The following is a 27241-nucleotide window of genomic DNA, read 5'->3' on the forward strand; positions in this document are numbered from 1 at the left end:
GCTACCTGGCTTTTAACTGGGCAATCCAATTTCTTGTGTATGTTTTTTGATAAGTATTAGCAATTGAAATTATTAAGTAGGGTCAAAAGAGAAAGTAAATTTGCTCTCTCCCCCTTAATCAATTCTGAAATCCATTTCTGACTGAAGCAGTCACATTCAAAATCCTATGTCATTCAAGACCAACATTGGGATGAAGTTTTGTGTCAGCTTCAAGTGGCAGGCTGGAGAATAAAGGACAATTTGCTCTGTTACGTAGTTGATCAGAGTTCCACTAACTCAGCTGCTGGTTATTAAAACTCCACAAGTGATGGGGGATACACTCAGGGGCCACTTTATTAGGTACACCTGTACCCCTGCTCAGTAATGCAGATATCTAATCAGTCAATCGTGTGGCAGCAACTCAATGCATAAAAGCATGCAGACGTGGTCAAGAAGTTCAGTTGTCGATCAGACCAAACATCAGAATGGGGAAGAAATGTGATCTAAGAGACTTTGACTGTGAAATGAATATTGGTGCCAGACAGGGGGATTTGAGTATCTCACAAACTGCTGATCTCCTGCAAATTTCACACACAACACTCCCTTGTGTTTACAGAGAAGGGTGTGAGAAACAAAAAAACAACCAGTGAGCAACTGCTCTGTGGGTGAAAATGCCTTGGCTAATGAGAGAGGCCAGACTCATTCAAGCTGACAGGAAGGTGACAGTGACTCAAATAACCACACGTTACAACAGTGGTGTGCAGAAGAGCATCTCTGAATGCACAACACGTCAAACCTTGATGTGGATGGGCTACAGCAGCAGAGGGCCACGAATATACACTCAGTGGCCACTTTATTAGGACAGGAGGTACCTTAATCTGTCAATTTAATCCCTCAGTGCATCCCTCAAACCTGTTCTGCTGGATGTCAATCAATAGTTCAGTGCCTGAACTCCTCCCTCTGGCTTGAATACTTCAGACAGTTGGTCGCACATGGATGTTCGATCGTAAGTACACATTTCCTATCTGGATGCAGAACAGCTTGCTGTGGCAACCACAGAGACTGCAGAGAGTTGTGGGCACAGCTCATTGCATCACGGAAACCAGCCTGCTCTGCGTGAACTCTGCCTACACTTCTCGTTGTCCCAGTAAAGCTGCCTGCGCAGTCACACACCCTTCCCACCCTGGACGTTCTCTCTTCTCCTCTTTTCCATTAGGCAGAAAATTCAAAACGCTGTCCACCAGGCTCAAGGACAGCTTCTGTCCCACTGTTATCAGTCTATTGAATGCTTCCCCAAGATGCACTCTTGCCCTCACACTTTGCCTCAGACAATGCTCTGAGTGAAGCAGTTTCCCCTCGTGTTCCCCTTAAACTTCTCACCTTTCACCCTTAACTCATGACCTCTAGTCATAATCCCACCCAACTAGAAATCTTGGTAGGTGTGACAGCAATAAACCAACACTAATAAAATCAATATATCATGATTAACTTCACCATACGTGCTGTGTTCAAATATACATGAAATGAAAAAATATACTTTGTAATTTGTTCGACCTTTTTTGTATAAAGAGTGAAATTTAATCCAATGTACTGCTTATAGAGTTTTGAAAGACCCCTTGGAAATTCTGGATATATTAAATAGCAGAAATAAACATATAAGGAATGTTTTTTTTAAATCCTGGGCCATCAATCATCCATTTGTGTTAAACCTGCATTAACCCCCTTTTTTTTTACCAGATGTATCTGGAAGAACCAGATTCAGCAACAAGGGCGTGAGAAGCTATTGAGATTGGTCTATTGAGCCAGTGGGGATAATTTCACTCAACTTCACTTGCCACATCAGTGAACTGTTCCCACAACCTATGGAACATACATAAAATGCTGGAGGAACTCAGCAGGCCAGGCAGCATCTGTGGAAAAGAGAAAGTAGTTGACATTTTGGAGTGAGACCCGCCCAGTTCTGATGAAGGGTCTCAGCCCAAAACATTGACTGTACTCTTTCCATAGATTGTGCAGCACACCACCCTCACCATTCCCAACATTCTTTGCTCCCACCAGATATACAAACTCGCTCTCTGCTCTACATTGACAAATACAGTACTCTGTAAAAGTTTTTGGCACTCTAGCTATATATATGTGCCCAAGACTTTTGCATAGTACCATACTTATTAACATTTCTTTTGTCTTTGCACAGTTTGCTGTCTTTTGTACACTGGTTGTTTGTCTGCTCTGTTGGGTGCAAGCTTTCATTGATTCTATTACGATTCTTGGATTTACTGAATATGCCCAGAAGAAAATTAATCTCAGAGTAATATATGGTGACGTATATATAGAAACATAGAAAATAGGTGCAGGAGTAGGCCATTCAGCCCTTCGAGCCTGCACCGCCATTCAGTATGATCATGACTGATCATCCAACTCAGAACCCTGTACCGCTTTCTCTCCATACCCCCTGATCCCTTTAGCCACAAGGGCCATATCTAACTTCCTCTTAAGTATAGCCAATGAACTAGCCTCAACTGTTTCCTGTGGCAGAGAATTCCACAGATTCACCACTCTCTGTGTGAAGAAGTTCTTTCTCATCTCGGTCCTAAAAGGTTTCCCCTTTATCCTTAAACTGTGACCCCTTGTTTTGGACTTTCCCAACATCGGAAACAATCTTCCTGCATCTAGCCTGTCCAATCCCTTTAGAATTTCATACGTTTCAATAAGATCCCCCCTCAATCTTCTAAATTCCAGTGAGTATAAGCCTAGTTGATCCAGTCTTTCTTTGTATGAAAGTCCTGCCATCCCAGGAATCAATCTGGTGAACCTTCTCTGTACTCCCTCTATGGCAAGAATGTCTTTCCTCAGATTAGGGGATTAAAACTGCACACAATATTCTAGGTGCGGTCTCACCAAGGCCTTGTACAACTGCAGTAGAACCTCCCTGCTCCTGTACTCAAATCCTTTTGCTATGAATGCCAACATACCATTTGCCTTTTTCACCGCCTGCTGTACCTGCATGCCCACCTTCAGTGACTGGTGTACAATGACACCCAGGTCTCGTTGCATCTCCCCTTTTCCTAATCGGCCACCGTTCAGATAATAATCTGTTTTCCCGTTCTTGCAACCAAAGTGGATAACCTCACATTTATCCACATTAAATTGCATCTGCCATGAATTTGCCCACTCACCTAACCTATCCAAGTCACCCTGCATCCTCTTAGCATCCTCCTCACAGCTAACACTGCCTCCCAGCTTTGTTTCATCCGCAAACTTGGAGATGCTGTGTTTAATTCCCTCGTCTAAATCATTAATATATATTGTAAACAACTGGGGTCCCAGCACTGAGCCTTGCGGTACCCCACTAGTCACTACCTGCCATTCTGAAAAGGTCCTGTTTACTCCCACTCTTTGCTTCTTGTCTGCCAACCAATTCTTTATCCACATCAGTACCATACCCCCAATACCATGTGCTTTAAGTTTGCACATTAATCTCCTGTGTGGGACCTTGTCAAAAGCCTTTTGAAAATCTAAATATACCACATTCACTGGCTCTCCCCTATCCATTCTACTAGTTAGACAATAGACAATAGGTGCAGGAGTAGGCCATTCGGCCCTTCTAGCCAGCACCACCATTCACTGTGATAAATCTTCAAAAACATCTTCAAAAAATTGTATAAGATTCGTCAGACACAATTTTCCTTTCACAAATTCATGCCGACTTTATCCGATGATTTCACCTCTTTCAAAATGTGCTGTTATCACATCTTTGATAACCGACTCGAGCATTTTCCCCACCACCGATGTCAGACTAACCAGTCTATAATTCCCCGGTTTCTCTCCCTCCTTTTTTAAAAAGTGGGGTTGCATTAGCCACCCTCCAATTCTCAGGAACTAATCCAGAATCTAAGGAGTTTTGAAAAATTACCACTAATGCATCCACTATTTCTTGGGCTACTTCCTTAAGCACTCTGGGATGTAGACCATCTAGCCCTGGGGATTTATCTGCCTTTAATCCCTTCAATTTACCTAACACCACTTCCCTACTAACATGTATTTCCCTCAGTTCCTCCATCTCACTAGACCCTCGGTCCCTTACTATTTCTGGAAGATTATTTAGTGAAGATTCCTTAGCTAGATTCCTTAGAAGATTCCTTAGTGAAGACAGAACCAAAGTAGTTATTCAATTGGTCTGCCATGTCTTTGTTCCCTATGATCAATTCACCTGTTTCTGACTGTAAAGGACCTACATTTGTGTTGACCAATCTTTTTCTTTTCATGTATCTATAAAAGCTTTTACAGTCAGTTTTTATGTTCCCTGTCAGCTTTCTCTCATAATCTTTTTTCCCTTTTCTAATTAAGACCCTTGTCCTCCTGTGCTGGTCTCTGAATTTCTCTCATTCCTCAGGTGTGCCGCTTCTTTTTGCTAATTTATATGTTTCTTCATTGGACTTGATACTATCCCTAATTTCCCTTGTCAGCCATGGGTACACTACCTTCCCTGGTTTATTCTTTTGCCAAACTGGGATGAACGATTGTTGTAGTTCATCCATGCAATCTTTAAATGCTTGCCATTGCATATCCACCGTCAACCCTTTAAGTATCATTTGCCAGTCTATCTTAGCTAATTCATGTCTCATACCTTCAAAGTTACCCTTTTTTAAGTTCAGAACCTTTGTTTCTGAATTAACTATGTCACTCTCCATCTTAATGAAGAATTCCACCATATTATGGTCACTCTTACCCAAGGGGCCTCGCACGACAAGATTGCTAACTAACCCTTCCTCATTGCTCAATACGCAATCTAGAATGGCCTGCTCTCTAGTTGGTTCCTCGACGTGTTGGTTCAGAAAACCATCTCACATACATTCCAAGAAATCCTCTTCCTCAGCACCCTTACCAATTTGGTTCACCCAATTTATATGTAGATTGAAGTCACCCATTATAACTACTGTTCCTTTATTGCACGCATTTCTAATTTTCTGTTTAATGCCATCCCCAACCTCACTACTACTGTTAGGTGGCCTGTACACAACTCCCACCAGCGTTTTCTGCCCCTTAATGTTATGCAGCTTTACCTATATCGATTCCACATCCTCCAGGATGTACTTAGTTAATAAGTTTATTTTGAAGTTTGAAAACAAAAATGTAGATTGATATAAATAATATATTCAATAAAGTTTGAAGAGAAGCAATGTAAAAAATAATAGACACCAGAGATTCTGCAAATGCTGGAAATCCAGAGCAACACACACAAGATGCTGGAGGAATTCAGAAGGTCAGGCAGCATCTATGGAAATGAATAAACACACAAACTGCTGGATGCTGCCCAACCTGCTGAATTTTACATGGGTTGCAATGGAAGAAATAGTTTGCTATGATCAGTTGCAGCTCCACTGTTACCGTGGGAAGCGCCACCAGGGAGACAGAAGTTGAACAAGATGGGGCCTTGTTGTCCCCTGACTAGCAACTCTGATGGAAACAAGATAACTTATGACACAGCTGCTCTCTGCATCCCTCGTTCGTCAAGGCAAATGGTGCCCTCCAATAGGTGTGACTAACCAATCGGTGTTTCCTTCAGGTAGGTCTTGGCGTTCAGACTTGCACCGTGAGCTGTCAGTAATTCAGCGATTTGCATCTATGAAGAGAAGGAAGCAAAGCATTATTAACAGGAAAAGCGGCAAAACCCTTTCCCCAGCTCAGCTCCTCAGAACAGAAGTTTTCAATAAGCCCTCATGAATACCATGTTTTGACTTCATTGTTAATAGCTATTTATCACAGTCACTTTACTGTATACTTTGTGCTCTGTGTTAACCACAGTTCAGTCTATAGTAACCTCGTAAAGTCAGCTCCACGCACAAAAATCCATGCTAATAGACAGCAGGGGCTGCAGCAGGATAGTGTAAACACTATTACATGTCAGAGGCCCTGGATCACTTGCACGGCTGTCCAGAAGGAGCTTGCATGGAAGTTTGGTTGATCGCAGAACTTGGCAGAATGTTTGTTGGAGTTTGTATGTTCTCCCCTTGCTATCTGGGTTTTCTTCAGGTGCACTCGAACATTCATTTTCTAAAGTGAGGCTTATTCACCTCCCGGCCTCGATCATCTAGGTCTGGTGTCCCCAGATCAGATAAGTTATAGGAAAGAGATCATGGGAAGGGCCTGAATTTTAGGGGGAGGTTGGGCAGGTGAGGACTGACGTGGAACACACAAGACTGAGGTCTACCATATAGAGGTGTCTAAAGGGCAGTGTGAACTCCAGTTGGACGGTCCCAAGCCCAGCTGTGAAAGGAGGAGGGTTGGGTGTGGGGCTAGCAACCCCATCCCATAAAATAACCCGAGCTACAGAATCACCCCCGGCAGAGGAAGGATACACAAAGAAGGTGGGCTACACCTGGAAACATACTGAGCGAGATGCGGAGCACACCAGGATGTCAGCATGCAGAACTTTGTTGATGACCTGCTTGTACAGTATGTGAACTCCTCCCACTACACCATTACCTACCACCACAGAAAGAATGGTCCGGGAGTGAGGACTCCGCCTATGCCCCAGTCGGGGTGATGGGCTGAAGGTGGTGTGAAAAAGCCAGCGCTGCAGCATAGCAGTTAACGTAACGCTACTACAGCGTCAGCAACCTGGGTTCAATTCCGCCGCAGCCTGTAAGAAGTTTGTATGCTCTTCACAAGACTACATGGGTTTCTTCCCACATTCCAAAGACATACGGGTTAGTAGGTGAATTGGTCACATGGGTGTAATCGGGCGGTGAGGGCTCGTTGGGCCAGAAGGGCCTGTTACTGTGTTCTATCTCTAAATGAGTACATAATACACCCGGTCAGTACTGAGCCAAGGAATTATGGAATCTTAATGTAGTCTGCATCTTGAGTGGAATACAAGAGACAAGTACACTAAAGTAATGAATGATCGGGAGTTCATCTTGTTCCAATTTTTATCCCTAAATCAATAGCACTGAATTCGAGATTAGCTTTACGATCTGTAGGAACTTGCTGTAGGCAAATTTGCTGTTGTGTTTCCTGCACTAAAATGGCGACTGCACTTCAAAGTTTTGGCTGTAAAATACCCAAGGGTCAAGATAGGCACTATGCAAATGCAAGTTTATTTTCTTTTATTAATATAATATCATTTCAGACTGCCTTTGTATTGTGCTCCTTGAAATACCCCCCACAATAGGTTAATTGGACAAAATTCACTGTTGCATTTGGGGGAGAAAAACTGTAAAGCAGTGTGTATGCCTGGAAAATGACTTGACTCTTTGAAAAGCGGCATTCAGGTTATCAAAGTTCGTAATCAGGGATGTGTTTGCACATTCGACTAATTGATTTACTTTAGTTTCCTTCCATTATGTCAATAGGTCACAAATGAACTCTCGTCCTTTCCAAATTCACAAAAGTGACATAAACAATTGTGATGTTTGGGGTCCTAGTAGTTAGCAGTGTTTGCTCTGTGTCAGTGATAACATAACTTGCTCAAGATTTTTCCTTGCAGGGAGACGCCAGATGAGGGAGTAACATTACACATGAGAAGCAGACTTTACTGAGTGAGTGTGTGTGAAAGCAGCATCTATTTGGTGTTTGGTTACGGATGATTGTCGTGTGTTTACTGCCACAGCTCATCCCATCACTCCCTGGTCTCTCCATTCAACTTCTTACAAAGTGTCCTCTGACGTGCAACATTTCCATAGACAGTAAAATAGGATGGATTTCAGTTTACTGGGTCATCAGTTAATCGGTGAAGCCATCTATTTGGGACAACTCTTAAAGAACAAAAACCAATTGAGAAAATAGCCAGGATTTCCTCCGTTTACTTGGAATACTATGCCGCTTAATTGGGACAGGAGACTGCTGCCAAACAGATTCTAACTAGCGCCAGTCGTGTGCACTTGGGTGGCCATTAGAGACTACAGTGTGCATAGAGCAAGCAGTTTTTAAATAACATGTTGCGTGTGTTTGTTTTCAAGAAGCAGTGATTTTTATCACTGATAGTTGGTGAGAAATAAACAGTAAGACGAAATTCAGAACTGTCTTGCTCACAGAGGTTTCGAGCATTCAGGCTTTGAATTGCCAGAAATGGCCAGGAGTGAAAACGAAATGATTTTACCACTTCAACAAGTTAGGAATTATGAAGAATTTGGAGGTATTGACAACCATCTTGAATGTTACAATGAAAATGAAGATTTGGACGATGCAATCGTAAAAATTCTATGAAGGCAATCTATTATCTGCGCCAGGTGTCTGCACTGATTTTGTTCATTTGCAGTCAATCAAAAGAATATGGCGACCTACACTGAATGAATTCCTCCATTGATAACTATTAGGAACTAATACACAGTTTTATAGTACTGCAGTAATGTTCTTATTTGTTCTGTATTTCATTTAAATACATAATTTGTTACTCGGTTAAATGGTAGCTTGTCTTTTTTATACCTTTTAAACTATTTCCTTTAAACTTCAGCCGCTTAAATGGGCCAAGATGTACAGGTCCCAATTAAACAGAATTCACTGTATTTTCAGATTATAACTTATTAATTCCATTTGAAATTGGATCCCTACTCATCAATAGATATATGTAAATATTCTTCTGGATCTATAACATGTCGGCAGTTTATTCATCTTCATAGATGCTGCGTGACCTGCTGAGTTCCTCTGGCATTTAGTGTGAGTTAATGAGGAAAAGGTGTCACACTATTTAGGAACCTGATCCACTGTTTTTGCTACTTAGCTTAACTAGGCTACTTTCTCAATCACTTTGCTGAATGTTTTAATTATTTAGAACATTAAATACCCAGGATATAATCCAATGCTCCCGGGTTTAAATTATTTCTGAAAATAATGTGGACGTATTTAGAATGCATTAATAATTCTGCATCATAAATGCAGTTGTTCAAGTTCTATTTCAGAAGCTTGAGGACGTAATGTCAGCAGGGGTTGCTGAGAGAGTCATCAGGGGGAGACCCAGGTGTTTAGAATGAAACCTAGTCAGATGGATGTAAAACCCTTTGGGACATTGCAAAAGGTTGTCTAGTAGAACAGTCCAGCACAGGAAGTCCTTTGGCCCATCATAAGTGCCAACCATAATGCCAAACTAAACCTATCTGCACATGATCCACGTCCCCGGCCAAAGAACTTAACTTTGCTTAACAATCAAGAGAAAATCTACAGATGCTGGAAATCCAAACAACACACACAAAATGCCAGAGGAACTCAGCAGGCCAGGCAACTTTGTGCAAAAGAGTAAACAGTTGACTGTTTGGGCCAAGACCTTTCAGCAGATGGAGAAAAAAGGTGGGAAGTCAGAATAAGAAGGTGTTTCTGCAACACATTGTACTCCTTCTGGGTATCATCCAACTCGATGGCATGAACATTGATTTCACAAGCTTCCGATAATGGCCCCCCACCCTCACCATTCGTCATTCCCATTTCCCTCTCTCACCTTATCTCCTTACCTGCCCATCATCTCCCTCTGATGCTCCTCCCCCTTTCCTTTCTTCCGTGGCCTTCTGTCCTCTCCTGTCAGATTGTCTCTTCTCCAGCCCTTTATCTCTTTCACAAACTGACTTCCCAGCTCTTTGCTTCAACCCTCCCTGTTTCACCTATCACTTACTACTTTGTATTTCTTCCTCACCTTCCACCACCTTCTTACTCTGACTTCCCATCTTTTTTCTCCAGTCCTGATGAAGGGTCTCGGCCCAAACAGTCGACTTTTTCCCATAGATGCTGCCCGGCCTGTTGAGTTCCTCCAGCATTTTGTGTGTGTTGCTTACCTTTGCTTAGGTCCACTTATGTACATTTAATATTGCCAGGTTTAGTTTCTCAAGCTTCATCACTTCAACATTGTAAATTTTGCTAGATGCTAATAAAGGATTAATTACATTTCTTTCACTTTTTGAACATTATGATTAGATAGGATAGAGTGTGTCAGACAGGATAGCGCCCTGTGCTCGGTCTCTAGCAGCGGCTTTGAATCGTTAAGAGTAGCCATTACATCAGGGTATCTTTAAAGCGGAGGCTGACAGGTACTTAATTAGTAAGGGTATCAAAGACAATGGGGAGAATGGGATTGAGAGGGAAAATAAATCAGCTTTGATAGAACAGCAGAGTAGACTCAATGGGCCAAATTCTACCCCTACAGCTTCTGGTCATATCTGACCCCAGCACTGACCTGTCCCCAACAGGCAGCTGCATGTAGTGGCTCCCAGCCGTCATTGTCCTTGATGTTCACTTTAGCTCCATTTTCCAGCAGTAACTCAGCAACTGTGCAGTAACCATTCGCAGCAACGACATGTAGCTGAAGGAGAGATGGACAGAGACCTTTCATACAGTGTCATCCATTTACCTCAGGGATTCCCATCCTGGGGTCCATGGACTCCTCAGGTAACGGTCAGAGTCCATGGCATAAGAAAAAGGTTGGGAACCCCTGATCAACACAAAACAACAGCAGAATGATAAGAAATATCATCTCAACAGAAACCTAACCATTAGAACGTCCCGTAAGGGTGGGGACAAACTGTAAAGACATTACGCATTGAAGAACTTGTGCCTGTTCACTCAGAGTCAGAATAGGGTTTAATATCACTGACATACATTGTGAAATTTGTTGTTTTGCGGCAGCAGTACTGTGCAATTCATAAATAAACTATAAATTACAATAACAACTGTACTGAAATAAATAGTGCAAAAACAGAGCAAGCATTGTGGGCCAGTGTTCAAGGGCTGGTTCCTTGTCTGTGAAGAACCTTGATGGCAGAAGGAAGATTCTGTTCCTAAAACGCTGACTGTGTGCCTTCAGGCTCTTGGACTTTCTCGTTTTAGACTGTGAGACCATAAGACAAAGGAGCAGAAGTCAGCCATTCGGCCCATTGAGTCTGCTCTGCCATTTTATCACAAGCTGATCCATTCTCCCATTTAGTCCCACTCCCCCGCCTTCTCACTATAACCTTTGATGCCCTGGCTACTCAGATACCTATCAATCTCTACCTTAAATACACCCAATGACTTGGCCTCCACAGCCGCCTGTGGCAACAAATTCCACAGATTCACCACCCTCTGGCTAAAATCAGTTTTCTTCTGATAAAGATCTTACATAAATGTTGCATTACATCTACAACACAATGGAATTCAAGTTTCAAGATTCCAGATTGTTTGATATCATTTCCAGAACACCAGTGTAAAGGAGAACAAATAATTGTTACCTTGGATCCCATGCAACACAAAAAAGGCAATAAGAAAAAGAACACAATAATTAAAACAAAACAATAAATATAAATGTGTAAGACAGCATATGAAGTGTACATTGATCAGGGGGTTCCCAACCTTTTTTGTGCCATGGTCCCCTAACCATTAACTGAGGGGACTGAGGACTCCAGGTTGGGAACCCATAGATTGACTGAACATAGACATTTACAGCACATTACAAGCTCTTTGGCTCACAACATTGAGCCGACCATGTAACCTACAAGAATGCTAGTCTACAAAAAGATGGTAGGCACAGGAGTGTCTGTACATAAGATGACTCAGACAGGAACTGATAAAGTAGTATTGTTGGGGTGTATGATGGCGTGGGTTAGTGGGTGGAGTTGATCAGCTTTACTGCTTGGGCAAGTGACTGTTTTTGAGTCTGGTGGTCCTGGTATGGATGCTATATAGCCTTCTCCCAGATGGGAGTGGGACAACCGGACCAGGAGCAGGGTGAGTGGGATCCTTCATGATTTTACTGGCTCTTTTCCAGCACCTTTCTGTATAGATGCCCTTGATGGTGGTCATATAATGGGACATAACATGCAATTATAATTGATAAGCCTCAGCATTTATTATATTGAAATCTGTTCTGTGTTTTGCTGCTCTCGCCAGTTTGAAGTCTCATCCTCACCATAGTTTGATCAGTCTTGCTGCTCTTGAGTAAACATTCACCAACAAAATATGCACCTACTCTTTTTTTAAACCAGCCACTGGAGAAGGTCCAGCGGAGGTTCATGAGAATGATCCCGGGAATAAGAAGATTAATTTATGAGGAGTATTTGATGGTTCTGGGCTTGTACTCACTGGAGTTTAGAAGAATGAGGGAGGATCTCATTAAAAATAATCTATATGTGTACGGCCATGCACTTTGGAAGAAGAAATAAAAGTGTAGACTATTTCCTAAATGAAGAGAAAATTTAAAAAGAATCTGAGGTGCGAAGGGAATTGAGAGTCCTCGTGGAGGATTCCATAAAGGTTAATTTGCAGGTTGAGTCAATGGTGAGAAAGACAAATGCAATGTTGGCATTCATTTTGAGAGGATTAGAATATAAAAGCAAGGATGTAATGTTGAGGCTTTATAAAGCACTGGTAAGGCCTCAGTTGGAGTATTGAGAGCAGTTTTTCAGCCCCTTATCTAAGAAAGGTTGTGCTGATGTTGGAGAAGGTTCAAAGGAGGTTCACAAAAATTATTCCAGGATTGAAAGGCTTGTCATATGAGGAATGTTTGATGGTTCTGGGCCTCTACTCATTGGAATTCAGAAGAATGAGGGATGACCTCATAAAAACCTATTGAAAGACCTCAAATGAGTGAAGGTGGAGAGGATATTTCCTATGGTGAGAGAGACTAAGATCAGCTGACACAGAGTCAGAATAGAGGGGCATCCCTTTTAGAATGGAGATGAGGAGGAATTTCTTTAGTCTGAGAGTGGTGAATCTGTGGAATTCATTGCTACAGGTGGCTGTGGAGGCCAAGTCATTGGGTATATTCAAGGCAGAGGTTGATAGATTCTTGATTAGTTGGGGCATGAAGGGATTCAGGGAGAAGGCAGGAGATTGAGGGGAAGAATGGATCAGCCATGATGAAATGGCAGAGCAGACTCAATGGGCCAAATGGCTTAATTCTGCTCCCATAGCTTATGGTCTTAGAAAACTTGTCGAATATTGAAAGGCCTAGATAGCATGGACATGGTGAGGATGTTTTCTGTTGTGAGGGAGTCTAGGACCAGAGAGCACAGCCTCAGAATAGAAGGATGTCCCTTCAGAACAACAATTAGGAAGAATTTCTTTCGGAAGAGGGTGGTAAATCTGAGGAAATACTGTCACAGATGGCTTTGGAGGCCAGGTCATTTGGTATTTTTAAAGTGATAGGTTCTTGATTAGTAAGGATAGTAACAAAATTAAATTAAAGTGAAATCAAAGGTTACAAGGAGAAGGCTGGGGACTGAGGTCAAGAGGGATAATAAATCAGTCATGATAGAATGACGGAACAGACTGGATGGGCTGAATAGACTAATTCTGCTTTTTTGTCTTAGGTCTTATGTCTTTGAAAAACAGGTTTGAGCCTGTTTTAAAGGTAACATTTATGACCTTGTTAACAGTACTGGCTACAGGTAATTCTCAGTTCCCAATGTTATTGAAATACCAGAGCTAAAGATTACAGACAAGCCAGATAACATTCAGAATGATTATTTGCTCCACAGGAGAGGCATGAACAACAAATCTCTGCTAAGTAGGTAAAGACCCTAATGGGAGTTATCTACAGGCCCCCAAACAGCAGTCTGGATGTAGGGTGTAAGTTGAATGAAGAATTAAAATTGGCATGTCGCAAAGGTAATGATACAGTTGTCATGGGGGATTTCAACATGCAGGTAGACTGGGAGAATCAGGATGGTACTGGACCCCAAGAAAGGGAGTTTGTGGAGTGCCTCCGAGATGGATTCTGAGAACAGCTTGTATTGGAGCCTACCAGGGAGAAGGCAATTCTAGATTTAGTGTTGTGCAATGAACCGGATTTGATCAGGGACCTCGAGGTTAAGGAACCATTAGGAGGTAGTGACCATAATATGATATGTTTTAACCTACAATTTGAGAAGGAGAAGGGAAAATCGGATGTGTCAGTATTACAGTTGAACAAAGGGAACTATGGAGCTATGAGGGAGGAGCTGACCAAAGTTCAATGGAACAATACCCTAGCAGGGAAGACAGTGGAACAAAAATGGCAGGTATTTCTGGGAATAATGCAGAAGGTGCAAGATCGGTTCATTCCAAAGAGGAAGAAAGATCCTAAGGGGAGTAAGGGGCGGCCGTGGCTGACGGGGGAAGTAAAGGGCAGTATAAAAATAAAAGAGAAGAAGTATAACATAGCAAAGATGAGCGGGAAACCGGAGGACTGGGAAGCTGTTAAAGAGCAACAGAAGATAACAAAAAAGGCAATACACCAAGAAAAAATGAGGTACGAAGTTAAACTAGCTAAGAATATAAAGGAGGATAGTAAAAACTTCTTTAGGTATGTGAATAGCAAAAAAATAGTTAAGACCAAAATTGGGCCATTGAAGACAGAAACGGGTGAATTTATTATGGGGAACAAGGAAATGGCAGATGAGTTGAACAGGTACTTTGGATCTGTCTTCACTAGGGAAGACACAAACAATCTCCCAGATGTAATAGTGGCCAAAGGAACTAGGGTAAAGGATGAACTGAAGGAAATTTATATTTGGCAAGAAACAGTGCTGGATAGACTATTGAGTCTGAAGGCTGATAAGTCCCCGGGACCTGATGGTCTGCATCCCAGGGTACTTAAAGAGGTGGCTCTAGAAATCATGGATGCATTGGGAATTATTTTCCATTGTTCTATAGATTCAGGAACAGTTCCTGCTGATTGGAGGGTGGCTAATATTGTCCCACTTTTCAAGAAAGGAGGGAGAGAGAAAACAGGGAATTATAGACCGGTTAGTCTGACGTCAGTGGTGGGAAAGATGCTGCAGTCAATTATAAAAGAGGAAATTACGACACATTTGGATAACAGTAGAAGGATCAGTCCGAGTCAGCATGGATTTATGAAGGGAAAATCAAGCTTGACTAATCTTCTGGAGTTTTTTGAGGATGTAACTATGAAAATGGACAAGGGAGAGCCAGTGGATGTAGTGTACCTGGACTTCCAGAAAGCTTTTGATAAAGTCCCACATAGGAGATTAGTGGGCAAAATTAGGGCACATGGAATTGGGGGCACAGTACTGACATGGATTGAAAATTGGCTGGCTGACAGGAAACAAAGAGTAGTGATTAATGGGTCCCTTTCGGAATGGCAGGCTGTGACCAGTGGGGTACCACAAGGTTCAGTGCTGGGACCGTAGCTGTTTACAATATACATTAATGATTTAGATGAAGGGATTAAAAGTAACATTAGCAAATTTGCTGATGACACAAAGCTGGGTGGCAGTGTGAAATGTCAGGAGGATGTTATGAGAAGGCAGGGTGACTTGGACAGGTTGGGTGAGTGGGCAAATGTATGGCAGATGCAGTTTAATGTGGATAAATGTGAGGTTATCCACTTTGGTGGCAAGAACAGGAAGGCAGATTACTATTCAAATGGAGTCAAGTTAGGAAAAGGGGAAGTACAGCGAGATCTAGGTGTTCTTGTGCATCAGTCAATGAAAGCAAGCATGCAGGTACAGCAGGCAGTGAAGAAAGCTAATGGCATGCTGGCTTTTATAAAAAGAGGAATTGAGGATAGGAGTAAAGAGGTCCTTCTGCAGCTGTACAGGGCCCTGGTGAGACCACACCTGGAGTATTGTGTGCAGTTTTGGTCTCCAAATTTGAGGAAAGACATTCTTGCTATTGAGGGAGTGCAGCGTAGGTTCACCAGGTTAATTCCTGGAATGGTGGGACTGTCATATGTTGAAAGATTGGAGCAACTGGGCTTGTATACACTGGAATTTAGAAGGATGAGAGGGGATCTGATTGAAACATATAAGATTATTAAGGGATTGGACACAATGGAGGCAGGAAGCATGTTCCCGCTGATGGGTGAGTCCAGAACTAGAGGCCACAGTTTAAGAATAAGGGGTAGGTCATTTAGAACAGAGATGCGGAAAAACTTTTTCACCCAGAGAGTGGTGGATATGTGGAATGCTCTGCCCCAGAAGGCAGTGGAGGCCAAGTCTCTGGATGCATTCAAGAGAGAGTTAGATAGAGCTCTTATAGATAGCGGGGTCAAGGGATATGGGGAGAGGGCAGGAACGTGGTACTGATTGTGTACGATCAGCCATGATCACAGTGAATGGCGGTGCTGGCTAGAAGGGCCGAATGGCCTACTGTCCATTGTCTATATGAGATAATTAATCTCGGAAATGATATTAGTTCAAATTTCAAAGTAAATTTATTATCTAAGTATGTATCTGTCACCATTTGCTACTTTGAGATTCATTTTCTTGCAGGGATTCACAGAAACACAATAGAATGAATGAAAAACTGCACACAAACGAAGAATGACAATCAATATGCAACAGATGACAAACTATACAAATGAAAACAAATAAATAATATAGAGAACATGAGTTGCAGAGACCCTGAAAGGGGTTTCACAGGTTGTGGAATCAGTTCAGAGTTGAGGTGAGTGAAGTTATCCACTCTGGTTAAGAACACAAGACAAAGGGTCAGGTTTGGGCCATTCAGCCCATTCAGCTGCTCCACCATTCCATCATGGCGAACTGGCCCACAGTTCCCCTCTTCTGCCTCCCTCCCCTGTCAACGAATGAAGAGATGTCTGTAACTACCATTCCTCCAGAACCATTCCTGAATCCAGCAACTCCCAAAAGATCACCACCAACCCCTCCACAATCTCTTCAGTTATCTTAAGGATACAGTTTTGAGGTCTTAAAGGCACTTGGTAAAACAGGCCAAAATCATAATGGTTTCCTTAAGGGAAAACCTTGACTGACAATCTGTTGGAATTCTTTGGGGAAATAACAAGCAGGATAGACAAAGGAGAGTCGGTGGATTTTGCTTACTTGGATTTTCAGAAGACCTTTGACAAGGTGTTGCAAATGAGGTTGCCCATGGTATTACAGGAAAGATCCTGACATGACAAAAGGTTTGCTGTCTGGCAAGAGGCAAAGAGTGGAAATAAAGGAGTCCTCTTTTGGTTCAACCTGATGCTAGAAGGCCAATAACTGTTGTGGGTGGAGACAATGAATCAGGAGGTTTGTAGTCTGCTGAGGGCTAGATCTGTGGCATTTAAGTCTGGCAACCCAGGTCTGTCTAAGAAAGGAAATGTCAAGAGCCAAGAAACAATCCTGGGAGATGTTAGAGGTGACATCGGATGCACGTCAACTCTGGCAGAGTTTACAGGCCATTACTTCCTACAAAACCCAACATCATGAATGGCAGTGATGCCTCAACGCCTTTTATGCTCACTTTGAAAGGGAGAACAAAACTACAGCGATGAGGATCCTTGCAGCATCCGATGACCTTGTGATCTCTGTCTCAGATGCCAACGTCAGGCGGACTTTCAAGAGGGTGAACCCTCGCAAGACATCATGGCCCAATAGAGTACCTGGTAAGGCTCTGAAAACTTCTGCCAATCATCTGGTGGGGGTATTCAAAGACATTTTCAACCTCTCACTGCTACAGTCGGAAGTTCCCACCTGCTTCAAAAGGGCAACAATTATACCAGTGCCCAAGAAGTGCAGGGTGAGCTGCCTCAATGACAATCATCTAGAAACACTCACAGCCATGGTGATGAAATGCTTTTCGAGGTTGGCCATGGTTAGAATCAACACCTCCTTCAGTAAGGACCTGGACCCACTACTACTTGCCTATCGCCACGGCAGACATGATCTCATTGGCTTTCACATGGCCTTGGATCACCTGGATAATACAAATACCTATGTCAGGGTGCTGTTCATTGACTACAGCTCAGCGTTTAACACCATCATTCCTACAGTCCTGATCGAAAAGCTACAGAAACTAGGCCTCTGTACCTCCCTCTACAACCACATCCTCGACATCCTAACCAGAAGGGCACAATCTGTACGGGTTGGTGATAACATCTCCACCTTGCTGACAATCAACACCGGTGTACCTCAGGGGTGTGTGCTTCGCCCACTGCTCCACTCTCTCTGCACCCATGACTGTGTAGCTAGGCATAGCTCAAATGCCATCTATAAATTTACAGATAATACAAAAATTGTTGGCAGAATCTTGATTTAAAAAAACCGTTGAAAAACTCCTCTCCTTTTTAAACCTTTGGCAGGCTACGGCACGAGGCTGCACAGTCTAGCCTCTTTTCCCTGATCAGTAAAAAAACATGGCTTCTCTCTGAGATGTCTTTAAGTCCTTCACTCTCAGCCTCTTGCTTCGATTTATGAACACTACCTTACTACTTATTTATTTCTGTTTTTTGCACTACTTAACTATTTTATATATATATATATACACACACACTTACCGTAACTCATTTTTTCTATATTTATTCATCATGTATTTCATTGTACTGTTGCCATAAAACTAACAAATTTCACAACATATGCAGGTGATATCAAACCTAATTCTGATTCTAATTCTGAAAACCTCTTGGGATAGACAGTATTTATTTCAGGATACTAAGAAAGGCAATGAAGGATGGTGCAGTGCCTATAAAAAGTACTCCCCCCAACCCTTTTCATGTTTCAAGTTATCATGTTTTATTGTTTTATGATATTGAATCACAGTGGATTTAATTTGTTTTTTTTTGACACTGATCAACAGAAAAGACCATCATGTCAAAGTGAAAACAAATTTCATTGGTCTAAATTTGTTACAATTATTAAACACAAAATAATTGATTTTAGTAGATGCACCTTTGGCAGCAATTACAGCCTTGCATCTGTGGGGATATGACTCTATCAGCTTTGCACATTTGGGCACTGCAATTTTTCCCCATTCTTCTTTACAGAACTGCTCAAGGTCTGTCAGAATGGATGGGGATTGTGAGAGATCTGCCCTTTTCAATTCCTGGCACAACTTCTCAATTGGATTGAGGTCTGGACTCTGACTTGGCTGCTCCAGAACATTAACTTTGTTGTTTGTGAACCATTCCTGCATATCTTTGGCTTTAAGCTTGGGTTATTGTCTTGCTGGAAAACAAATCTTCTCTCAAGTCTCAGTTCTCGTGCAGACTGCATCAGGTTTTCCTCCAGGATTTCCCTGTATTTTGCTGCATTCAGTTTACCCTCTACATTCACAAGTCTTCCAGGGCCTGCTGTGGTGAAGCATCTCCACAGCATGATGCAGCCATCACCATGCTTCATGATTGGGATGGTGTGTTTTTGATAATATCCAGTGTTTGGCCTATGCCAAACATAGCATTTAGTCTGATGGTCAAAAAGCTCAATTTTGGTTTCATCAGACCATAGGCCTTCTTCCAACTGACTACAGTGTTCCTACATGCCTTCTGGCAAATTCTAGCCAAGACTTCATGAGTTTTTTTCAGCAATGGCTCTCTTTCCACTCTTCCATAAAGCTGCGACTGGTGAAGCCACAGGCAACAGTTGTTGTATGCATAGTTTCTACATCTCAGCCACTTCTGTGTTATCATAGGTCTTTTGGTGGCCTTCCTGTTTTGAGGATGACCTGCCCTAGGCAAATTTACAGCTGTGCCATATTCTATCTATTTTTGACTTAACTGTACTTCAAGGGATGTTCAGTGACTTGGAAATTTTCTTGTATCCATCTCCTGACCTGTGCTTTTCAACAATCTTTTCACGGAATTGCTTGGCGTGTTCTTTTGTCTTCATGGTGTAGTTTTTGCCAGGATACTGACTCAGCAGCAGCTGGACCTTCCAAATACAGTTGTATCTTTTACTACAATCAATTGAAACTCCTTAACTGCGCACAGGTTTATATATAGCTAGGACATCTTAATTAATTATGCAATTTCTAAAACCAATTGGCTGCACCAGTGATGATTTAGTGTGTCATATTAAAGGGGGTGCACACTTATGCAATCAATTATTTTGTGTTTTATACCTGTAATTAATTTAGATCACTTTGTAGAGATCTGTTTTCACTTTGACATGAAAAAGTCTTTTTCTGTTGATCAGTGTTAAAAAAAGCCAAATTAAATCCACTGTGATTCAATGTTGTAACACAATAGAACATGAAAACTTCCAAGGAGGAAGGGAATACATTTTATAGGCACGGTAAACAGATAACGTGACGACTATTTTCCAGAAATCTAATGACAATACAGGCACATGCAGTTGCAAAGCCCCTGCTCTTGCTTCAATATTAAGGAGAATAAATTGCTATTTCTTCAAGGTTGGGTTCTCTGTTACCTATTAAAGTGTTAGATATACAAAGTGGCCACATACTCAGTTGTGCTCCCCACCCCCCATCTGTCCAATTTGGTCCTGAAAATCAACAATAAACAATGCCGTCGTAATCTTCAGCTTCAAACCTGGATTACGGCACACTAGGTTCTCGTTCATGTCATGGCAGGAATGGTCTTCAAATGGACCTGGATTGTGACAAATACACTTACCAAGGTGGCTCCCTGTGCGTCTCTTGCATCTAGATCGACGCTCTCCTGAATTGCCTCTCGGACATCTGCAATCATCTGCTGCTCCACTGCCGTGCGAATCTGATCAATTTTCTCTTGAGTGATGCCTGAAGAGAAATTATAGACGAGAATTTGTTAAATCTCTTCAATCACAAGCAAATAACTAAGAGAGGGAGCTGGTCACCATCACAGCAACATCATGGTTCAACATCTTGCAGTAAAACAGTGATCTTTATCTGAAATATTCACTCTATTTGTCTCTCCACAGATGCTGCCTGACTAGTTGAGTATCCTCAGCATTTTCATTTTTAATTTCAGATTTCCAGCATCCACAGTTTCTATGAGACCAGAAGACACAGGAGCAGAATTAGGCCCTTTAGTCATCAAGTCTTCTCCACCATTCCATCATAGCTAATTTATTATTCCTCTCAACCCCATTCTTCTGCCTTTGACACCCTATCAAGCTCGACTTTAGATATACTCAACAACTTGGACCCCATAGCCGTCGGTAGCAATGAATTCCACAAATTCACCACCCTTTAGCTAAAGAAATTCCTCCTTATTTCTCTCCTAAATGAGACGTCCTTCTATTCTGAGGCTGTGCCCTCTGGTCCTAGTCTCTTGAGTCTTCAATGAAAAGATTATGGCCAAGCGAACATCAATAAGAAGACCCCAGTGTAATCTACATGGGAACTGTAAATAATAAAAACCTGATGATGGGTCTCAGCCCAAAATGTCGACTGTTTATTCCTATCCATAGACGCTGCCTGACTGGCTGAGCTCTGGTGTATTGCTCTAGATGTCCAGCATCTACAATTCCTCTTGTGTCAATAATAAATGGCCATTTGGCTCATAACTATATAATGGCAGTAAAACAGAGAAATAAAATAAGGTCAATGCAAGGAGTATCTTCTACTACTTTGGCAGTTCATGTTTTCTTAAGATAAATACAGAATGGAGTTTTCTTTCATTGCAAACTTGGAGTATGGAATCCGGAGGAAAAGAATTCAGGAAATTTACGAGGATCGCTCGTTCGTTACTTGCCATGTTGTATGACACGAGTGATCATGATCATTCCATGGCCAAAATTCTTGGCAGATTTTTCTGCAGAGTAGTTTACCATTGCCTTCTTCTGGGCAGTGTCTTTACAAGACGGGTGACCCCAGTCATTATCAATACTCCTCAGAGATGTCTGCCTAGTGTCAGTGGTCACATAACCAGGATTTGGCTGCTATATGACCAACCACCACCTGCTCTCATGGCTTCACGTGACTCTGGTGGGGGGGCTAAGCAGGTGCTACACCTCACCCAAGGGTGACTGCAGGCTAGAGGAGGGAAGGGTGCTTTACACATCTTTTGGTAGAGTCTTATCTCCACCCCACCACCCAAGATGAACTTGTTAAATGCTATTCTATCCTCTTCCTTTAACTTAAGAGTCCAATATTGAAATTCAACCAAGAACTGAAAGTACATCACTGCATTGTAAAGCCAGTCAAGTTTATTGATACATGCACAAGTAATTGTATACACAGGTGTATTGGTTCCTTAAGATCGTCATAGATGAGGGTGATAGTGGGGATAAGCTCCCACTACCTATTAAATGCTCTCAATGGTTTGCGTCTCAAAGATCTTGAGGAAAAATCCAGAGCTGGAGTCCCTAAGGCAGACTTACGTTGAGTTCAATGCTGACTGGAGACTCCTGCGATGCCCCTGGTACCAAATTGTATCGGTCTCTGCCGTTCCTTTGCCTTCCTCAGCTGCTTGGAGAGGGGGAGCCTGCTGCATGGGCAACAGCTTGTTCTCCATATCCTACTGCCCTGGCTTGTGCAGACAGCCAGGATGCAACACACATGGTCTACCCTGCAGGTGCAATAAAAGCCTTATTGCAGCTGCATCATGGGCCCATCGCATCGTGTGAGCAGAGTTCACAAGAAAAACATAAACTAAACATAAATTGTACAAAATTGTAAAAGACAGAACACTCTTAGAATAAAAAAATGTCCATTATGATCAGACTGTTATTATTTTGAAGTAGTGATTAGGGTTGTGAGGTCAGCTCAAGAACTGAATGGTTGAAGGGAAATAGCTTTACTTGAACCTGGTGCCATGGGACTTCAGGCTTCTGTATCTCCTGCCTGATATTGGCAGCAAGAAGATGACATGGCCTAGATAGTGATGCTTTCCTCAGGCAGCATCTCATGTAGGCACTTCCAAAGGAATTTGCCTGTGAAGTATTGGGCCAACGATCTGACAGTTAAACTATAATCACTGCAGTTTTTGGGGAATGAATGTGTGCAAACTGCTTTCCGATATTACCTTAGCTATGTAAAGCAATTAGGATCATATAGTCGTAGAGTTATGCAAAAGTACTGCACAGAAACAGGCCCTTTGGCCCATCTAATTTGTGCCAAACCATTTAAACGGCCTAGTCCTATCGACCTGCACCCAGACCATAGCCCTCCATACCCCTGCCATCCATGTACCAATCCAAACTTCTCTTAAACGTTGAGATCTGGCATCCAGCCCTTGCGCTGGCAGCTCTTCTACACTCTCACTGCCCTCTGAGTGAAAAAGTTTCCCCCCCTGTTCCCCTTGAACATTTCACTTTTCACCCTTCACCCATGACGACTAGCTGTTATCCTGAGGTCGCAAACAGTAACGATTGGAAAATTTTATTTTAACAGAATCTCTGCTGCATCAAGGAAGCTAAAGCTACATAGAACACTACTCACTCCCAAGAGTCTGCTGTTTCACTATTTTGTTTGGAGCTGGAGTTTAGCAGCGCCGCCAAAAAGGGGGAACCACCTTTCAAGGGGTAGTGGAGGTATAATTTATCCATCAGTGCTGATCACTCTGTTCCACCGTGAACACGATCTGTTATGAGTCAACATGATGCTTTCAGATCAGGTCACGCATAGCACACACTTCCAGCACACTGCTCAGGTGTTTCCAGCTGAGCAGCAGTGAACCATCTGATAAGCCCATCAGAGCTCTCTTTGAGAACTAGTTGACTCACTCAGCATTTCTGATCTGGCTGTTGTTCACGATTGCACTTAATAAAAAAAAACCTATCAGCTAGCACAGGTGCAAATTTCTGATCAATCATATTAATAATACAGTAGTGCACTGTCCTAGAACAAAGTAACAAGACAGATATCCTGTGTCAGCAAAGTCCTACAGAAAGTAACAAGTAAACCACTTTCTTTTATGATTCAGGGGAGAATGTTGGCCAAGACCGAGAAAGACCTGCTCTTCACAGAATTACTTTTACTTACATTATTACTTTATTGTCGCCAAACAATTGATACTAGAGCGTATAATCATCACAGCGATATTTGATTCTGCGCTTTGTGCTCCTTGGAGTACAAATCGAAGTAAATATAATAAAAATTTTAAATCATAAATAGAAAATAGAAAAGGGAAAATAAGGTAGTGCAAAAAAAAAACGAGAGACAGGTTTGGATATTTGGAAGTTACGGTCCAGATCCGGGTCAGGATCCGTTCAGCAGTCTTATCACAGTTGGAAAGAAGCTGTTCCCAAATCTGGCCATATGAATCTTCAAGCTCCTGAACCTTCTCCTGGAGGGAAGGGGGACAAAAAGTGTGTTGGCTGGGTGGGTCGTGTCCTTGATTATCCTGGCAGCACTGCTCCGACAGCGTGCGGTGTAAAATGAGTCCAAGGACGGAAGATTGGTTTGTGAGATGTGCTGGGCTGTGTTCACGATCTTCTGCAGCTTCTTCCGGTCTTGGACAGGACAACTTCCATACCAGGTTGTGATGCACCCTAGAAGAATGCTTTCTATGGTGCATCTATAAAAATTAGTGAGGGTTTTAGGGGACAGGCCAAATTTCTTCAGATTTCTCAGGAAGTAAAGGCACTGGTGGGCCTTCTTGGCAGTGGACTCTGCTTGGTTAGACCAAGTCAGGTCATTTGTGATATTGACCCCGAGGAACTTAAAGCTTTTGACCTGTTCCACCTGCGCACCACCGGTGTAGATGGGGTCGTGTGGTCCGCTACTCCTTCTGAAGTCAACAACCAATTCCTTTGTCTTGCTGATGTTGAGGGATAGGTTATTGTCTTCGCACCATACCACCAGGTTCTTAATTTCCTCTCTGTACTCAGACTCATCATTACCCAATATACGGCCTACAATTGTGGTGTCATCAGCAAACTTATACATTGAGTTTGATGGAAACTTGGCTACACAATCATGGGTGTACAGTGAGTACAGCAGGGGGCTGAGTACACAGCCTTGTGGGGCACCGGTGCTCAGAGTGATTGTAGAGGAGAGCTTGTCCCCTATTTTTACAGCCTGGGTCCTGTCTGTGAGGAAGTTGAAGATCCAGCTGCAGATCTGAGTGCTAAGACCCAGGTTCCGGAGCTTAGGAATCAGGTTATTTGTAATGATGGTATTAAAGGCAGAGCTGTAGTCGATGAAAAGGAGCCTTACATATGCATCTTTATTCTTCAGGTGTTCCAAGGAGGAATGTAGTGCCAGAGAGATGGCATCTGCCGTTGACCTGTTGCTCCGGTAGGCGAATTGCAAAGTGTTGAGGTTGACCGGTAGTTTATGGTTGATGTGAGCCATAACCAATCGCTCAAAGCACTTCATAGCAATTGATGTCAGAGCCACAGGTCGATAGTCATTCAGGCATCCCACCTTAATCTTCTTCGGCACCAGGATTACTGTTGCCTTCTTAAAACACGAGGCGATCTTAAACTGGAGCAGATGAAGATGTCAGCAAATACTCCAGCTGGCTCGCTTACAATTAAAAGGATAGATTTTACCTGAGCCACCAGTTGGCTATGAATTGAGAGGCGAGACCTGTGGACCAATGCTACTGGGCCCAGATCATCCCTGGCAGAGTTGCCTGGGCAACAGCATCTGATGTTGAAAGACCTGAAACACCCAATGACTCCAGGTTACATCACTGATGATCTGTCCCAGTGGATCCCGGGATGTGTCTCAGCATCATCAACTCATTAGAAAGCTTGGGAATCTGTTTATTTATTTATTGACATACAGCATGGAGTAGGCCCTTCTGGACCTTTGAGCCTTGCTGCCCAGCAATCCCCTAATTTAACCCTAGTCTAATTATGGAACAATTTACAATATGTGGGAGGAAATCGGAGCACCTGGGGGAAATCCATGTGGAGAATGTACAAACTCCTTTCAGGCAGTGGCGGGAGTTGAACCCGGGTCAGCTGTACTATAAAGCGTTGTGCTAACCACTACGCTACCGTGATGCCCTTTTGTATCAGATCCTCCTTTACAGTAGACTATGAGCTCAGAATGGGGGGGGGGGGGTTTATACTTCAACTCACAATGTGATGACTTGCAAGTAAATGCACAACAACTTTGATATAAAATTCCACCCCATAGACTCGATACGCCTATGTCCTCAGAATGCGTAAAATCAGTGAAGTAATTTATCACATTAGCTTTGGTAGCTGGTTGTCGCAACTGCTACAACGGTTCCACTTGCCAAGCATGTTAATTTTTGTACGATGTATTATTAATAATAATTATTAATTTACATACCAGCTGCTTGCCTATCAGGTGTTGTAATCTTTTTGTTTAAAACAGAATGGTAAAAGAATGTAACATCAAATAATATAACAGCACTACTGAACTATGTGCACAGACTCTAATCAGTGGTGGCTACTGTAAATTAGTTTAATCTCCAAATTCTATGTATGTATATAAAGGGAGCTTTGTAATCAAACACACCCTTCTCAACCACAGTTCTTCACATGAGGAAGTATTTCTGAAGGAAGGCACCCAATGGTTAGTTGTGTCATCCTTGAATACAGAAATGCAAAAAAAATAATAAGCGCATTTCTGTAAAATATAATTTGCAAAATTTGTGTAATTTTCAAATGGACAGAGGCTTTCTTTTCATCCTCATAAGAGGCCAGTCACGTATGCAGCAAAAGAGCTGAAGCCAAAAGTATGCAGGTTTCAGTTACTTATTTATGACCTCTGAGCCACTGCATCGTATTATCAGCCATCTGCTGCTGGAGAGATGCAGCTCACAACGTCAGTTCTCTCCTACCCCCAGCGGCAAAACAACAGTGTCTCTATTAGTGTCAACTCTGGGTCACAGTCAGTGGCACACTTGCCTCTGAGTCAGAATGGTCTGCATTCAAATCCCACTGCAGGGACTGTAGCACATAATTGGGGTTACGATGTACTGAGGGGGCATTTACTGCTGGGCGGTCCCACGAGGGCTCGCAGTGCTAAAGCACGTCAGTTCTCCTGGAAGTTCTTACCAGTATCAAGGATTAAGCGTCAGCTTTATTCACGTATACGCTCAGTGTGACTTTATTAGGTACCAGAGTGGTACCCAGTGTGCTCTCCTGCTGTGCTGGCCCACCCACTTGAAGGGTCAATGTATCATGCATACATAGATGCTCTTCAGCACACCACTGTCGAACGGGTGGTTATTTGAGTTATTGTCGCCTTCCTGTCAGCTTGAACCACTCTGACCATTCTCCTCTGCTCTCCGTCATTAACAAGGCTTTTGCCCACAAGACTGCCACTCACTGGATGATTTTTGTCTTCATACCATTTTCTGTAAACTCTAGAGACTGTTGTGCTTGAAAATCCGAGGAGATCAACAGTTTCTGAGACACTCAAACCACCCCGTCTGTCACCAACAATCATTCCATGGTCAAAGTCACTTGGGTCACATTTCTTCACCATTCTGATGTTTGGTCTGAACAGCAGCTGAACCTCTTGACCACGTCTGCATGCTTTTATGCATTGAGTTGCTGCCATGTGATTGGCTGATTAGATATTTGTATCAATGAGCAGTGCCCAGGTGTACCTGATAAAGTGAACTTGAGCGGATATTTACATGTATTAATAATTTGCTGTGGTGTGTTGGCGTAACTTGTAACAAATAAAGAATTATATAAAAATAAAGTTAGAGGTTAAAGTGGGGATAGGGGATAAAACATGAAAACATAAATACCAGCAA

General features: G+C 42.5%; 1 protein-coding gene across 3 annotated transcripts in view; it reads right to left on the reverse strand.

The window, feature by feature from the left end:
* Positions 1–27241, reverse strand: part of ppp1r16b (protein phosphatase 1, regulatory subunit 16B) — a 226875-nt gene that overhangs the window by 17128 nt on the left and 182506 nt on the right. For all 3 annotated transcript variants that reach the window (XM_059980832.1, XM_059980834.1, XM_059980833.1), the window contains exons 6-8: positions 20240–20364; positions 10142–10267; positions 5527–5602 (exon numbers count right to left, since the gene is read on the reverse strand). In XM_059980832.1, coding sequence (XP_059836815.1) covers positions 5527–5602; positions 10142–10267; positions 20240–20364 — 327 coding nt within the window. The remainder of the gene's footprint in view (positions 1–5526; positions 5603–10141; positions 10268–20239; positions 20365–27241) is intronic.

The sequence above is a fragment of the Hypanus sabinus genome, chromosome 9 (assembly GCF_030144855.1).
Source record: "Hypanus sabinus isolate sHypSab1 chromosome 9, sHypSab1.hap1, whole genome shotgun sequence".
Lineage (NCBI taxonomy): Eukaryota > Metazoa > Chordata > Chondrichthyes > Myliobatiformes > Dasyatidae > Hypanus > Hypanus sabinus.